The sequence below is a fragment of the Muscardinus avellanarius genome (genome assembly GCF_963383645.1).
Source record: "Muscardinus avellanarius genome assembly, chromosome: 4".
Classification (NCBI taxonomy): Eukaryota; Metazoa; Chordata; class Mammalia; order Rodentia; family Gliridae; genus Muscardinus; species Muscardinus avellanarius.
Window position 1 is genome coordinate 38,400,508 of NC_137789.1, and position 17,581 is coordinate 38,418,088.

General features: G+C 45.6%; 1 protein-coding gene across 1 annotated transcript; it reads left to right on the plus strand.

Annotated features, from left to right (window-relative positions):
- Positions 1-1,302: 1,302 nt before the first annotated feature.
- On the plus strand, positions 1,303-17,095 carry NCALD (neurocalcin delta; the record flags this gene model as incomplete). Its single annotated transcript, XM_080694926.1, has 3 exons — positions 1,303-1,680; positions 13,327-13,432; positions 16,998-17,095. The coding sequence occupies 3 exons, from the start codon at positions 1,303-1,305 to the stop codon at positions 17,093-17,095; spliced, it is 582 nt and encodes a 193-aa protein (XP_080551052.1).
- Positions 17,096-17,581: the final 486 nt, after the last annotated feature.

Genomic DNA, 17,581 nt, shown 5'->3' on the forward strand with positions numbered 1-17,581 from the left:
AAGTCTTGAACCTGTGATTCTCCTATCTCAGCCAGCCATGTACTGGGATGACGATCAAACACCACTACACTCAGCTTGTTTGTACTCTTTGTTTTTAGTGAGAGCACCAGACAGTTCAGTGCCAGAGACCCTGAGACTGACAAGCAGTGTTCTGAAGGTCAGATGCTCCTCCTGGTCCAAGCCTCCCTTCTAAGAACACTATTCCATATTTTTGCGTTATGACTACTTTCTGTCTACCAGTCATTTTTCTGTCCTTTCCTCCCTTAGTGCTCCAGATGCCCCAGGTAGTGGATCCTGGAGAGACAAAGCAGCCCCTGCCGAGGCTCTGGAGATTTAAATGCCTGAATGGGCCTGGTAACTTACATTCTGTGCTGTTAGATAGGTGTGTTTCCATTTTACTTCCTCATGTGTGAGTTATAATTTCAGAAGGTACACAAGCCACACTTTTATTGAAAATATTCTAGCAATGAAACGTGATCAATTTCTTCTTTGAGTCCCTATTTTCCTCTTCTTCAATTCTCCCTGTCCTAAAGCCAGGTTCAACCTCTGAAATTGACAAACCAGAGCTAAGAAACCAATGTATCCTCCTTCCTTCTTCCTTCTTTTCTTCCTTCCTCCCTTCCTTCCTTCCTCCCTTCCTTTCTCTCTTTCCTCCTCCTCCTTTTCTTCCTTTTTCTTCCTCCTTCTCATCTCCTCCTCCTCCTCCTCCTCCTCCTCCTCCTCCTCCTCCTCCTCCTCCTCCTCCTCCTCCTCCTTCTTCTTCTTCTTCTTCTTCTTCTTCTTCTTCTTCTTCTTCTTCTTCGTGGCACTAGGGATTAAACCCAGGGGAATTCTACCTCTGAGTTACGTCCCCAGCCCTATTTTATTTTTATTTTGAAATAGGGTCTCTCTAGGTTGATGAAAGCCTCACTGTTTGCTGAGGCTGTCCTTGAACCTGCAATCCTCCTGTCTCAGCCTCCCAAGTACTGGGATTACAGGCATGTGTTACCACGCTAGGCTTCCTTCCTTCATTCTTCTTTCCTTCCTTTTCTATTTACCGTCTGTCTTTTGCCTTCAGGTTGGCTCTGAATAAAAGGAATGCCAGTTTTCTGGCCTGTGGTATTTGCTCTGCCTCTTTGGCTGGACTATCTTTCCATCACTTTGGCTGACTGCAATCTTGCAAAACCTAGATAACAAACCTAGAGTTTGTTTCTTTCTTTTTCCCAAGGAACAATCACAGATGAGAAAATGTGCCTTTGAAGAACAGCTCTGAAAATCATTTGTGTTTTCTTTTCTATCTGCAGCTGAATTCTTGACGCCAGGATGGGGAAACAGAACAGCAAGCTTCGCCCCGAGGTCATGCAGGACTTGCTGGAAAGCACAGACTTCACAGAGCATGAGATCCAGGAGTGGTACAAAGGCTTCTTGAGAGACTGCCCAAGTGGACACTTGTCAATGGAGGAGTTTAAGAAAATATATGGGAACTTTTTCCCTTATGGGGATGCTTCCAAATTTGCAGAGCATGTCTTCCGCACCTTCGATGCGAATGGAGACGGGACAATAGACTTTAGAGAATTCATCATAGCCCTGAGCGTAACGTCGAGGGGGAAGCTGGAGCAGAAGCTGAAGTGGGCTTTCAGCATGTATGACCTGGACGGAAATGGCTACATCAGCAAGGCAGAGATGCTGGAGATTGTGCAGGTACGTAGCCCTTCGAAAGGAGAAAAGCGTGTGGAGCAAGTAAGAATTGCAAGGTGCACACGAGCGTGTAGGGCAGAGGTTGCAAGCTGGTGGGTCACCGGGGCATTTTATTTGGTTTATTCAGTGTTTGTGGTACTAGGGGTGGAGCCCAGAGGCTATCTACCTCCGGGCTATACTCCCAGACCTTCATTCATATATATATATATATATATATATATATATATATATATATATATATATATATTTTTTTTTTTTTTTAATTTGGAAACAGGGTCTCACTAAGTAGCTGAGGCTGGCTTTGAACCAATGTGATCCTCCTGTCTCAGCCTCCTAAGTGCGGGAATTACAAGTGTGTGCCACCACGCCCAGCTGGTTTATTCAGTGTTTGAACCCACATCACAATATAGAAAGATTATGTATAATAACCACATTAGTTGGTATCTCTTGAAAACTCAAGAGCTCGTGCAACACTGGGCCCACAGTCTTGCCAATTACAAGTCACCTGATGGCTGGAGCGAGTCCTACACAGCAGATGGGCATGGGTGAGGCAACCGGCGTGCTTATCATAGCCACTCCATTGCCACGGTCTGCCTGGACCTGGAGGCTTTGGGTTCCCCTCATCTTCTGGACCGGTGTTAATGACCAAGCTCTGCGCTAGGTCCATATCCTGCATCCTTTCTACACTACTTCTGTGATTTTGCCCAAGTTAGTTCCCATAAGCAGTGTCCTCATTGGTAAAATGGAACTACTTGTGTCGACCCATGTCATGAGGTTATTTTAAGATTAGATGTAACTCTCCACATTAAGTGTCTGGTTCAGTGCCAGCCATAGAGAAAAGTTCATTGTATTGTCACTAATTTACAGATTTTTTTAGGCGTTTGAGTAAAAGCAGGATCTAGACTAAAAGTTCCATCCTATCAGAGATAAACACTATAGAATCTAAGCCTCCATCATTTTTTATTTTTTTATTTTTTGTGGTACTGGGGATAGAACCCAGGGGCATTGTCCCTCTAAACTACACCCCCAGCCCTATTTTTTTAGTCTTTTATTTTTTGCAGTACCAAGAATGGAACCCAGGGGCATTGTACGTCTGAGATATACCCTCAGCCATATATATGGTACTGGGGTTCCTGGAAACCCTTCTACCTCTGGGCTACGCTCCCAGACAGACACCTATTTTTTCTGTTTTTATTTGGAAACAGGGTCTCTTAAGCCAGAGAGGCTGGCTTCGAACCTGCGCGATCCTGTCTCTGCCTCCCAAGCACGGGGATTCCAAGTGTGTGCCACCACGCCTGGCCAGCCCTATATTTTTTAGTCTTTTTATATTTGAAACAGGGTCTCACTGAGTTGCAAAGGGCCTCACTAAGTAGCTGAGGCTGTCTGAAAACCGTGACCCTCTGGTCTCAGCCTCCCGAATGCTGGGATTACAAGCCTTCGCCACCACACCCAGCACCCTCCATCATTAAATAAGAGATACTCTATTTGATTTCCCTAGATAATTCACCCAGAGTAAGTTCCCTGAACAGAACAAGAGGAGTCCTATGCTGGGTATATTCTCCTTATGGAATCTCACAAACTTTGGGGAAGTGGGGATCACGGGAAAGAGCCATGGGTATGGCAGTGTTTGCTCAGCAGTAGGTAGAGACCTAAAGACAACACAAGGAGACAGACACAGGACTCTGGGGAGGCCTGGGAGGGCCACAGCTGCAGATGCTAAGAAGGACAAGGTGGATGGGCAGTCGCTGGTGGCAGGTGAGTGGGGCATGGTAGGGAACATCTGGAATGACAGCAAGTCAAGAGAATGGACATTTGGCTTCCTGGGGGGCTCCGTGTAGAGGACATACTCCTCCTGGGACATCGAGTGGATGTCCTGTTGAGGTAGAGCTGCAGTCCCTGGGAGGATAGCAGGTGCTGCTGCCCCTGAGGATGAGGGTGTGGGTAGAGTGAAACTTGCTTACAAAGAACCTTGGGGAACCTGGTGATGGAAACTTGGGACTGAGCCCAAAAGAGACCTGCAACACTGACCTGGGATAGAGGCTTGAAGCTGAGGCCTGAGACCCCTCAGGCTGGTGGGTTGAACCCCATGGGTAGGTAAAGGGAGACAGCTACACACATGTTGGAGACATGCAAGAACAGGCATCCCGAATGACCCCCAATCTGGATTCTCCAAGAAACTGCTTCTCCTATCTGGTTGGGCCAATAGAGGCCTCTCCTTCATTCAAAGAAATAACTATCTGGAAAAGTTGTGTTAATCCTCAGATATGTGGATCTTAAGCAAAAACAAAGGACCGCTTCCCTCTCCTGAGGATAAGTGTATAAAAAAGGACAGCGTGTGATCTCCTGTTCAACATTTTTGCTCAGTTGTCCTGAGCAACTGGTTTTTTGGCCATTGAAGAGGGAGATACCAAGAAGGGCGGAGCCCTCAGACCACGCGGGCTTCTGGAAATCATTTTGTACCAAATCATTCATTTTGCATCTATGAAGTACCTGGTGTTGGGAATAAATAGTATGGATAAAGGAAAATAGACACTGGGATCCAATCTGCAAGATCAATTGGGGAATTACAGAGAACATGTAGAAGTGCCAGCAGACACTTGCCCAGCCCCTGGCGACTCACTCCACCATGGCTCAGTACAGAGGCTAAAGGCGATCTTCAAAATGGAGATGCCCACAGCCCGAGAGAGGCTGCTCCTCACTGTAGACTTCAGCATACATTCCGGGGCCTGTAACACATTTCTAGGTCTTGACTATAAGCACCCAGGTTCCTTAGGAAAAGCCTATGTATTCATGGTTCCTAAGAAGCCTGCCAATGAAAGGCTCAAATTCCCTAAGCTGTTTTCTATAGCATCACACCCTGATGATTAATATTCATGACCACAGGAAATCTTGCAGCACCCAGAAGCAACTTCCAAATCATCAAAGAGATTAAATTAAATTTTGAGCCATTTTCATATTAAGAGCTGTGTTATTTTGTTCTGCTACTTTTTGCAAACTGACAATTCATGTATTCTGTCACATTCTTATGCTAATCTCCCTGTTTTCAATTATTCTGGGTGAATTGGAATTTACTGTAGGATCTTAAGGAAGCGTCCCATTCTTTTTTTTTTTTTTTTCCCCCTTCCCTCTTTGAAAGCCCACGCTGTGTAGGCCTGGGCACTGTCACAGGAAGCTTTGTGCCTTTGTGGGGATTCTCTTTGTTCTAGCTGCTCTGCACCATTTACATTCATTTGTGTCAAAGAAGTCACTGTGAAGTTTCTGTTTTGTTCCTTGGTAAATATCCATTAAAAAGTGTGAGGTGGAGGGCCATAAACAAGTTATGATTCTATTTGTTAGCATAACTCTTGCAGCTTGATAATGAGTGTTGATGGATAAAATTTCAGCAGAATTCCTGTCTCTCCAAGACCCAAGAATTCAAGCAACTTAATAAAAAGTATTAATGATTCTCAGTTGTTCACCTACAAATACTAGTAACTGGCCAAGACGCAGATTGGGGTGAAAATGAGTTTAGAGATAGACTTGACAATGATTGGAGTGTAGAACTCCAATTTGTATATTTTCTAGATGTTTTTCCCAGATGTCATTTCCTGTGGTTTAATTTTGGTATCCACAGAATATTAATTGTGGTAAAAAGATGGAATTCTTTTATATTTCCTAATTTGGGTAGAAAATTATCTAATATTTATGAAATTACTGTGAATTCCATGTAGTACTGAAATGCATGGTATTAGTTTCCTATAGCTGCTATAACAAAGTGCCACCAACCTGGTGGCTTAAGACAACCCAACTTATATTATCTTAGTCCTATTAAGGCACAGTTATGAAATCAGCTTCACAAGACAAAAGCTAATTTGCCTTTGGGATTCTGTTTCTTCTGGAGGCATGTGGGGAAAATCATTTTCCTTGTTTTTTCAGCTTCTAAAGCTACTCCACTTCTTGGTATGTGCCCCTCTTCATCCTTGCTAAATAGAACAAGTGAACATTTCCAACTCCATGGACAGAGTACTATGATGGGTAGAATCTTCCATTAGGTTTTAAGACAAATTTACCTAGTTGTTAAATGTAAGGTCACAAAGAAAAAGGAAGTGACCCAACTAATGCTTCCACTGGTAGAGACTACAGAATAGGTGCTCCTGACTTGGGGACTTCTCGCCTTCTTTCCCTGCTATCTTTTCTACCAAAGACTGCCCATCTGAGAATAAGCTAACATTTAGTGTGTTCTCTGATGTCTTACAGGACTCAGACAAAGAAAAATCACTTTCCAAGAGACAGTGTGATCAGCACCAGGAATTCCCCAAGCCCTAATGACCCAGCCAGTCCCAGTTGTGCACTGAGATTTTTTAGAGACATCCTGATCTGTTCTCAAATTAATGTTAAAGCTTTTCCAAAAGGAATCCACAGGCAGATGTACTGTTGCTCACAGCTGTCCTGAGGGAGCTTACTTAACACTAGGTGGAAGTAATTTGGAATTAGCATATTCACTACTTAGATGTCAGTGAGTGCTTTTAAAATACGTGTTCAGATACTTGTCTTAGAATCAGGCTTGTTCCCTCCTGGTTGTGATTCAGTGTTAATTGGCACCTCTCGTGGATGCAGGGTGAAATTTAGAACACCCTAGTCACCTTTTAAATCTACGAAACTTGAGGTGGAAGGTTGAGAACACACAGTTAGCCCATTGCAGATTTTAGTTTTGTTTCTTTTAGTAGTTTGTGCTTGTGCGCCTGCACACGTCCATGCAGTACCAGGGACATCCTACCTCTGGGCAATACTCCCAGACCTATTTTATTTCTATTTGGAAACAGGGTCTCACTAAGTTGGTAAGAGCCTCACAACGGAGGCTGGCTTAGAACTTACCATCCTCCCCGTCTCAGTCTCCCAAGTACTGGGAATGCAAGCATGCACCACCATGCCCAGCTTTTTCTTCTTCTTCTCCTCATCTTCCTCCTCCTCCTCCTTCTCCTCCTTCTCCTTCTTTTTTGACCTGATTTATCCATATGATAAGCTAGGCACACATATCTGTAGAGCAACAGGATCACATGGTGGCAAAGGACATTTACCCTCCATGGATCCCCCAAAAGACCCAGATTAATTCCACCCAATTTCAAGAACACCATCTGTGATTAACTCAGGCCACCATTTTGTGCCTAATCATCTCAAACCCAGAGGGTCAAAACAAGGAAAAGAGAGATTTCTCTGTGTGCATTTTAGACATATATCATGAGTAGTATTTGCACTTCTTTTCCCAAAGACCTTTATTTTTGCATGTGTTTGTTTTGCATGTGTTTGCATGTACTGGGGATTGAGCCCAGAGGCATTCTACCTCTAAGCTACACCCCCAGCTCCCTCGCTTTTTTCTTTTTAATTTTAAACCAGGTCCTGCTACGTTGCTAAGGATCTTGCTAAGTTTCTGAAGCTGGCTTTGAACCTGTAATTCAACAGTCTCAGCCTTCCATGTACTGGGATTACAGGCATGTACCACTGTACCTAGCTACGTATTGTCATCATTTTTTTTTTTTTTGCATGCCTGGTAACTTTTTTATTGGATGCCAGGGATTGTGAATATTACTATGTTAACTGCTGGATTTTATAGTCCTATGAATATTCTTAAATTTTGTTCTAGATACAAATAAGTCAGTTGAAAACAGTTTGAATGTCCCAGATCTTGCTTTTAAAATCCATCAGGTCGCAACAGAGCAGTGCTCATTTATGACTTATTATTCCCCATTACTGAGGTAAGATCTTCCTGAGTGGCAAATGCCCCACCAATCACAGGCTTTCTGTGACTGATAAGACAGGCGCTCTTCCTGACCTTGTATGGAGGCCAAGCACTCCTCCTTCTACTCTTCTCACTTGGTTCTGTCCCCCAGTCTTGGGTAGCTTTTTCTAATGCATGTGTGACTCAGCTGGACGCATGGGACTTGCTGTCCTTCTTTAGAGTTGTCTCTGCACAGATTTCTCTTCTTTTACACTCTGTTTTGTGAGATCTAGCCACTCTGGCCTCTCTGGACTCCCACCTCTGTCCTTCAGGTTAGTGAGTCCACCAAGCACCATGTGGGTTACTCTTCTGGTGCCACCGCTTGGACACTTTCTCAAGGCGTTTAAGCTGGGGCCATCATCACAGGGCTTACCTCTTTTGTTTCTGGTTTCTCAAGGACCACTATCCTTTCTTGCCTGATTTCCATGATCCTGAAAGCTGTTGTTTTACATACGTTGTCTCTTGGATGTTGGTGTTGTTCCTACAGGTCAGGATGTAAACTCAATCCCTTCATCTCCATCTTGATCAGAAACAGCACTCACTCATTTTAGCAGCTCTCATTTTAATGTATTGATCTTTTTACCTGTCCTTCTGCTGCCTGTACTGTGAGCTCCCTGAGGCAGGACTGTGCCTTCTCTTCCTAAATCTAACTAATTTAGTACCATCCCTTTTGCTTATCATAAAAACTGTAAATATTTGTTCACTGAAGAATTGGACTACAAAACACACACAGTTGAATTAGACAGTACCCCGGTCTTAAATAGATTAGACACCACTGGGAAAGAAAATGGAGAAGCATTCCAGGTTATCTATTCTGTTAAAAAAAGGGGGGGGGCAGAGAACAGAACCCAACTGAAGAACAGGCCAACGTAAGACTGTCTCCACTAAAAACTTTCTTGGGTACTAGTTTCATCAGCTGTTTGTGAATGCTTTGTAACAAAAGGGACCTCATCAAACCAGTTTGGGAGGCCATGGTTAACTAGAACTCAAGTGGTATCTTTACTGCAGGAATTCTTAGATTTTAGTATGTTTGTATGTACCATAAATGCTCTGAGATGGGTAAAGTAAGTGGTATTTCTCATGCTGTTTTAGTGATGGGCTTTCTCTGGTCTTAAAGCATCTTGGAAAGAGCTTTGGGGAAGCTTTCTTCAGCGTATTGTCAGCAATGAGCCTGTACCTGCATACCTTTAACTGCCATGGGCTTATTTCTGTGGAGCACTTTCATGATTTCACCATTGGATGCCTTCCAGTAGAAGAAAACTCTTCCTGTGTTGACACATTTAACTTCCTGAAACTTCTCAAGTTATAGAAGGGCATGGGTTCTTTTAAGTAGTAAGCTATTGTGCTGGAAGTGAGCCAGCATACAAATCTTTGACTAATTATCTTTAAGGATTATATCACCCCCCCAGAAATTTTTTAAGTAAAATCTTACATAAAATCTAATGTGAGAATAGAACTTTTTTGGTTGAAAGATGAGAACCCCATACTATGAATGTTACTGACACAATTTCTTCTCGTTTACATGAGAAAGTATTTAGGCCATTCTAGATTCATGATCCTATTTTTTAAATTGGCAAAAAGATTTTCATAGTTTATTTCACCCTTTATTCCTGCTATGTAAGTCCTTCTAAGCAGGGGGCTGTTCTTCATCTATAACCCAGAACTGCTCAACTTCTTTCGCCCTGGGTTTATTCTCAGAGAGTCTTGAATATCTGGTTCCCTGTTGGAAGACACTAAATTTCCTGATGAAAAGAATCAGTCTGGTTTTCTTCAGAGAAAATGTGAAACGTTAACTCTTGGAATTGTGCCTGGCCTCAGATAATCCCACAACTTAGGTCAGTTCAGATGTGAGTTCTTTTTTCCAATCTTCCAAGGGTTATTTCTTTAGGGGGAAAGAGACAAAATGTACACACACACACACACACACACACACACACACACACACACACACGCCACAAGGAAGGTGGCAGTGGTGGAGCCCTGGCCACAGTTGGGAGCTGTCTGGAGCCTGCTGGACCAGAGCCAGCACTGGGCTCCTGGGTGTCCCAAAGCTCCATATTTACCCAGAGACAAGAATAGGACTCCACAAAGTTTAATTAAAAACAGGATGGCTCTGCTAGGCCTCTCACTGACTTTGCTAAAAATAAAGTAGGGAAGTAGCCTGTTTCTTCACGGTTTAATCCCATTAAATTTGGGAGGAAAATGAACTCACAACAGGCGGAATTTGCTTCAGGTTGCTGTCTAGGGTTGTCTTTTTTTCTCTCTGCTGTGGAGTCCTGGAGTTTGAAGTTTGAGGACAATCAGCTGTTGGTTGTCAGTGCTGTGAGAAGGGCGGGCTGGGGACACAATTCCCATGTGTGGTTTTGTGGGGAATTGCCCACCCATCACCCCTGGCACTCATCACCCAGGCTCTTCACTCACTGCTTAGGTACACCCCATCACAGACCCGGTTTGTGAATAGTCCACTCATTCCTGATTGATGCACATAAAGAAGAAAAAAGTCTAATCTGCATCCCATGAAAAGGCCGACTGTAATGTGAGCCTCTGCATGGAGACCTCACTACCTCTTTGGCCCCAGTGTGGACATCATTGTGGGTCCATAAGCCCCATTGCAAATGTTATGCTTACCACAGGATGCTCAGCTCCTTTGTTCCTGTGGAGAAGGAGGGAAACCTCTTTTTTTTTTTTTAATATGACCCTGTTCTCATTTCTCTGTGCCAGTTCCACTCTTTAAGCCTAAGAGCAAGAGACTGAACTGCTGACCAACTCTGCTGAGTGTGAGAACTCCCTGGCCCTACACACGCTCATGTGTTTAAGAGGTCTTCAATTCATCTTGCAACCAAGAATATGAAGGGAACAACCTCTAGACTATCATTAGTTGGCTGTACATCAGAATCCCAAGTACAGGGATTTCTTGAACCTTATCCATGGTGGCTGAGAGTTCCAAGGATGATCCCAGACAAGTGGGTTTTACTTATTATCAGGGGACCTGGAAGGCTTGGGTGGGGACTTTTGGGCCAGTTAGTAAGTCATTACTAGACTGAGTATGCCCACTGAAACAGACTTACCACTGATCCTGGAAAACAAAGTGTGTGCCAAACAGGTTGGTGACGCTGGATAAGAGCCTTTGTGGGGTATCTGAGCTGGGAAATATTCCCATAGGTCGGTCACAGACACAAGGCAGGTGGTTCCTGGGAAGAGCAGTGAGTTGATCTTCTGGAGGCAGAACAGACTCAGGGAAGGCATCACAGACGTACCAGTAATTACAGGAGGGTCAGTAATCACACAGCTTCCTTAAGACTTCCCAAATAAACTCATCCTCTGTCCATAAATGCTCCTTCCTCAGCACTTTATGTCTCTTGTGATGGGTCACTTCTCTCCCTATAGAGGCTATGCTATGTGGCGTTGTGACTACTCAGGTAGATACTGTTCTGTTGTTCTGAGATTCCTGGGCTCATGGGCTCACAAAATACATACAGGATGGAAGTTTCAAACCTGTTTGTGTGCCACTGATTCCGTTTTGCCCAAGTCAGGAGTTATAGAAAAGCTTTCCATTTAGCAAAGAAGGCCAAGGGGAGGTGGCCAGATCTCAAGACCAGATGTTGTGGAAGCACACCCGCTCTCTACCCTCTTATGAAGTATTCGCCCAGCCTTTTAGATCTCAGGGCCTCTGCTACCCCGGTTGCCAAAAGAACTCCACCTCTGTGGCCTTTTCCAGCTCCCTCAAGAAATCAGGTGTCCTCAGCAGCTTAGCACATGGCACCTTAGCCCTAGCACAAATGATAGCATAGATCTAGACTCGAGGGGACAGCAGGCAGGGGTCTAGGAGGACCGTGGCTTGACTTTTGCTCCCAGAACACACTTCAGTGAATATTTCTTGGGAAAGCTGACAGTGGCTGAGTTTATCCAATGACACCCATCACCTCAAACTAGGCTATGCCCCTGAGCTAGACCTTCCTCCTAGATCCATCAGTACGGAGGTAGTTCTCGTGTTAAGCAAGGGCTTTGAGTGGGTTTAAGACACAACAGAGCTGGACATGGTGGCACATCCCGGCTACATGGGAGGCTGCGGCAGGAGGATCGCAAGCTCAAGGCCAGACTGGGCAACATAGAGAGACTCTGTCAAAAATAAAATTAAAAGGTCTGGGGATGTGTCTCAGTAGTTGAATGCCTATGGGTTTGATTTCTCATCACACACACACACACACACACACACACACACACACACACACACACACAAAAAAAAAAAAAAAAAAAAAACAAGAAAACATAGACTCTGAAATTTGTCCTGGAGATCTAGCCAGGGATAGGATCAGCCCTAGGTTAGTACACTGGGTGAGTCCATTTTTCACTTTGATTTTATTCACTGAGATGAGAATATCTGCTCATTTGCCAGAATATTTCAGGGACTTCAGATAGGGTTGATCCTAAACAAGAATATAGGATCAGAGCAGATAAATTTAACCATTAGTGTCCCTTTGCTCCCACATTTTCCATTTGGAATTTTCTTTTCCTCAGCTGTTCTCTTCAGCTTCCCTGCTGTACCCAGAACTCTAGAACTTTCTGGAATTTTCTCTCCATCCCCTGACAAAATCTACTTTTCTCTAGAACTAAGGTGCCCAAAGTGAATCTGAATAGCAAAGTCATGATCTGGGGAGAAAATCAATATATTACTTTTCCTAAATAAAAACTACCTCTGATCACTGGGACCTTTGGCGCCCTTCCTGAGTATGGTGGAGAGGGCCGGTGGTGGCAGAGGTGGCTGTGGTACTGCTTACGAATGTCTTTCAGTAGAATTATTTTTGCTCATCATATTTCAGAGATGTGCACAGTCTATCTTATACTCAAGATTATATCATTATTTGGGTCCAAAACCCTGATGGCTGTTTTTCCCCCCCATCTTATGTGTGTTAGTTTTTCTTTGCTGTGATCAAAATACATGACAAGAACAAGTTAGAGGGAAGAAAGTTGATTTTTGGCTCTCAAGTTCAGAAGTCTCAGTTCATCATTGGCCAGAGCCCCAGCAGAAACATCATAGCCGGAGGGAAGGGTGGAGGAGCCAGGGGCAGGGATATAAGCCAAGGCCATGACTCCAGTGACCTACTTTCTCCAGCCACACCCTGCTTTCCTACAGATTACCACATAGTAGATCCTTTCAGATTATTATTCCATCAATGATGAGGTCACAGACTCAATGATACAGTCAGTTCGCCTGTGATCACTGCTACATTGCCCTATATATGAGGACACATGTGGTTTTGGGGGATGTTCCAAATCAAAACCATAAGATCTGAGTTCCCTCGGAGCTTGCTGAGAAGGCCTGGGAGACCAGGGCCACATAGTCCAGAGAGGAAGAGCATAGGGTTGGATTGGGATAGATGGGGTGTTGGCCTCGGAGAAGGGAGGGCGCACACTTACACACTGTCGGGGGTCTATCATCCTCCAGAGGCCCAGGCGGAGACCACAGTGGTCCCCACTTACATCTGTGGCCTGAGGAATGTCATCTACAGTCGTGCTCCTGAGATGGGGCCCTGAGCACTGCAGTAGCAGCAGCACATGGGGGCTTGTTAGAATCCCAGGACCTCAGCCTATACTCTTTTTCCCAACCTATTCACTCAAACCCTCAATGTTAATAGGATTTCCAAGGAATTCATGCACACCTTCATATGTCAGTGTTTCAGACACAACATCCAGGGTCTCACTGGAGAAGAGCAAGCTCTACTGCCTGGCTTCTATCAGGGACTGCAAGTCCTATGATAAATCAGCAGGAAGAGGACCAGCTTCATCTGTGCATGGGGGACTTCCCTTCATCCCAGTATTTGAGAGAATTACTAGTGAAACTACTGTGTGCCAAACCATGTTTCTATCTTTCCTTCTATCTCTTCTGTCCCCAGGCAATCTACAAGATGGTCTCCTCTGTAATGAAAATGCCTGAAGATGAGTCAACCCCAGAGAAAAGGACAGAAAAGATCTTCCGCCAGATGGACACCAACAGAGACGGTAGGAGGCCAGGGCTGCTTCACTTTGCTCAGGTCAGGGTGGCTGGCAGAGTATAGGCAAGGTAATGCCAACCAAGGACAAAATATCAGCTATAGGGACCTGATCCAAGGCCTTTTATGACAGTGGAGTCATCCCAAGTGTCCCCTGACCGGGCATGAAGGAAGAGGACCAGGAGGCTGCTAGAGAGCTGGTCCCAGTCTGGGGGGAAATGCCTCATTTCTAGGCCTTTCTGTCTTGCTAAGCCAGCTGCTACCCCCAAGAAAAGAGAATGGGTCTTGTAGAATAGAACTGGAAGGACCCAATAAACTGTCGTTAGCACAGACCAGTCCTCAAAGACAGGCCTTGGTCGCAGCAGGCTTGACCCCTGCAGGCGAGGTGCCAGAGTGTGGGGAGGGCTTGCTGTTGCACCCGAACTCCAGAAGCTTCACCCAGCCTGCTCACTGGGCTTTACTGGGGCCTCTTGTATGTGCTCTAAGATGTCGAGACAAGTGGGCTGCCACATGCACTGGGGCTGGGACAGAGGGTTGAGATGATCCAAAGGTTCCCACCCTGAGGGTACCACCCATAATCAAAACCCCAGGGGAGCAGAGCAGTGAGCCAGATTCAGCAACTTAGCAATGCCCCATTTCCAGATAAAAAAATAAAAAGAACTGGGGGTATACCTCAGAGGTAGAATGTCCCTGGGTTCGATTCTCCAGCACCACATAAACAAAACAAAACGCCCAAGGTAATGCCAAGCAAACCCAAGTGAAAAAGAGGGCTAGATTTTAAGCTCAAGGACAAACAAGTTGAGATATTGAGTTTCTGAATAGATTATAGGAGTACCAAGTACTAAGTTGGTACTAGTAACAAGTGACCTTTTAGCATAGATATGCACACATTCAATATCTATTATATTTTGTATAAATATACACATTCAGTACCATTCACGTTTATACTAATGAATTGTTTGCTGTTAATCTGAAATTCACAGTTAACTGGGCATCTTTGTTTATTTGCCAAAGCTGGCAACAATGTGTAGATGCAGTGTGTGAGTTTAAAGTGCTAAGCTCAGGGCCTGGTCCATCATAAGCTCTGTAGCTCTTGTGTAATTACCAGCTCACCATTCTGCTGAGAGCGCCCAGCCAGTGTTGTCAGTGTTTTGCAAATGCACTGGTATATCCCCAGTCCTGCTGTGTCGCGGATGTGCGCAGCAATAAAGGATCTGCAGTGGAGGAGCAATGAAGGATTTGTACGTCCACCCGGGGTCACCTGCTGCCTAAAAGCTGGGTGTGCTTGCCACTGGCCAATCTGTTTGTTTTATTTCCTCTGCAAAGGTGCCATGACATCCTCTTACATCCTACTTCCCCTTATATGCCTTGATTCCCAACAAAGAGTTTGATTATTTTGCAAAGATTAAACCAACACAGGATTATTTTGATAGCTAACAAATTTGCTGGTGTTAAGTCGCAACTTTTGCTGATGCTCCAGGAAGCATAGTGGCTTTGTGCTCTGCTCTGGGTCCAGCCTCCTGTTTAGAGAAGGACTAAGGGTTAAAGAAGGTTATGATAGCTTGGGATAAAATTCTCTCTATGAGTTGTTGGTCAGAGTTAGGATCCCTCCATTGGGATTGCTACCCTGCTACCTTGGGATCAAAGGGCCCTGAGTGGGTTAGCATTCCCAGAGTGTAGCTCACTGCTGAAAGTCCTGTGCCGGCCTAGGAAGAAAATAGGGGTGGGGAGCAGGAGCACACTCAGGAGCCTTGGTACTTTAGCTTAGGTTCCCAGAGCTAAGGCCACCTGTCTTCCCTCTGCCTGAGCAAAGCAGGCCTCATGCGGTCTCCAACCATTCAATTCCTCTTGATTAAAAAACTCTTTGAATGTAGCTGGGCATGGTGGTGCATGCTTGTAATCCCAGTGCTTGGGAGGCTGAAACAGGAGGATCACACGGGTTCAAAGCCAGCCTCAGCTACTTAATGAAGCTCTCAGCAACTTAGTGAGACTCTGTTTCCAAATAAAGTATAAAATAGGTCTGGGAGTATAGCCCAGAGGTAGAAAAAAGCCCCTGGGTACCACCCCCAGTACCACCAAAAAAAAAAAAAAAAAAACTCTTTGAATGTCAATCTTGGCCTCTGATGTAGAGAAAAGTCTGGGCCCATGGCAAACCATCCTGCTGGCCACAAAGTCAAGGCCAAGGTTGAACACTGTGTCCCCAGCTAACTTGCAGTTCCCAGAGTCTACCCTGGCCAGATTTCAAAGTGTTCAAGTAACCTCTGTTTCCTTTCCCTTGTTCCAGTCTATCAAAGCCTGAGGAAGTATCCCATTTCACTGGCTTGTGGGTAGGTGTGTCACTACTAAAAACAGAACACACAGCTTGGAGGGGACCTGCTTACGTACTACCAATCAATCAGGCCAATCAGTCAACCCCTTCTTTTCTCCTTCATGTAGCTATTCTGCCTAGATTCGGAAGAAGTAAAAATAAATAAATAAATAAAAATGTAAAAGAGCAAAAATTGAGGCCAAATGGTAGCTTAGATGAGCCCCAGGGCGGCTAACAACACCGGCAGGCCAGGCTGAGCACAGAGGCTGGTTCTGTCCTTGGAGGAACAGGCAGTGATAAGTCTCTGGAGAACTTCTTCCAAGGAAAGGAGGGCAGAGCTAAGCAGAGGTGTCCAGCAGTTTCCCCCAGAATTACCAGTCAAGGGAGTCACCTCACTCCTGGGGAACAGGTGGGCTAAGACGAAGGGACATGCAGAAGCTCCAGGAATGACGGAAAACTGCCCCCTCCCCTCCTCCGTGATATTAGTGACAGAGGGGCCTTCGGAGAACAGAATTCAGGATATACTACGCCTTTCCTGGGAAGGAAAGTAGTACTGGAGAAAAAGGGTATTTCAGACTCCCAGAGCTACGGCCACCTGCTTCCCTCCACCTGAACAAAGTGGGCCTCATGCAGTCTCTTACCCTCCTGCTCCTCTTCTGCTGCCGCGCACTCCTTTATTCCACTGACCTGGGATGAAGGTGCCTCTGACTTCAGGTTTTATCCAAAAGGAGGAGGACTTCTGCCTGGGGCCTCTGCCCACGTGGGAGGGAGGAAGCTTGCAGCACACCTAAATATACCCTAGTGGTCTGAAGGGCCAAGAAGGCTCCCAGAACATCAGGGGAGGCCTTTGTGCCATTCCTCCCGCTCTCCCTTCCTTCCTGCCTTCCTCTCTTCCTTCTTTCTTGTGTGTGTGGTGCTGGGGATAGAACCCAGGGGCATTCTACCTCTGAACTACACCCCAGCCCTATTTTATTTTTTATTTGGGAACAAGGTCTCACTAGCTTGCAGAATCACTAATTTCTAAGGCCAGCTCACTCTCTTAAAGGCGCGAGGGCCCCTCATTGCACAGACACTGACTGTGTCCCTCTGGGGTGGGTGAAGAGCCAGGAGGGTGGGGACAAAGTCAGGGCAGCCACTGCCCTCTTCGCAGCCCCGGGCTCTCAGGCTGCAGCGCAGGGGGCAGGTGAGCCACCTGCCACCATCACACCAGGGCAGAGAATTAACTCAAGAGCCGCAGGACGCCACTCACCCATCCTCTTTTTCCTAGGAAAACTCTCCCTGGAAGAGTTCATCCGAGGGGCCAAGAGCGACCCGTCCATAGTGCGTCTCCTGCAGTGCGACCCCAGCAGCGCCGGCCAGTTCTGAGCCCAGCACCGCCCATTCCATCGTAGAGCTGCTTGTGTTGTTCCCTTCAGATTCTTCTTTTTAACAACAACAACATCAACAAAGTTTTTGTCTTATTTTGTTTTGCCAAACAATATTGGTGATGATGCTGTCCCCCGTGCGGTCCGCCGTACCTCCGTGCCGCCTCCGCCTCCCGCTTCTTTCTCGTGGACGCTTCGTGGGAATGCCCAGAGCCCGCTGTGCTTGCGGACAGCATGGACAGACTTCGTGGTGTTCGTTGTTTGATGATGACGTTTTAATCATTTTTTCTTTCTTTTGATTCTAATGTCTCTGTTCTAAAACCTAAGACTTGGGGGGGGGGCAAGAGAAGGGAAATCCCATCCAGTCCAGCGATTCTACTGCAAGCTTCCAGGGGCTTTGTTCAGAGGACAAAACCCCACCTGCGTCTGTTGCCCATCAGGCCTCGGGCTGCAGACGGCACCAGATATGGGCTTCCCAGAGAATAAG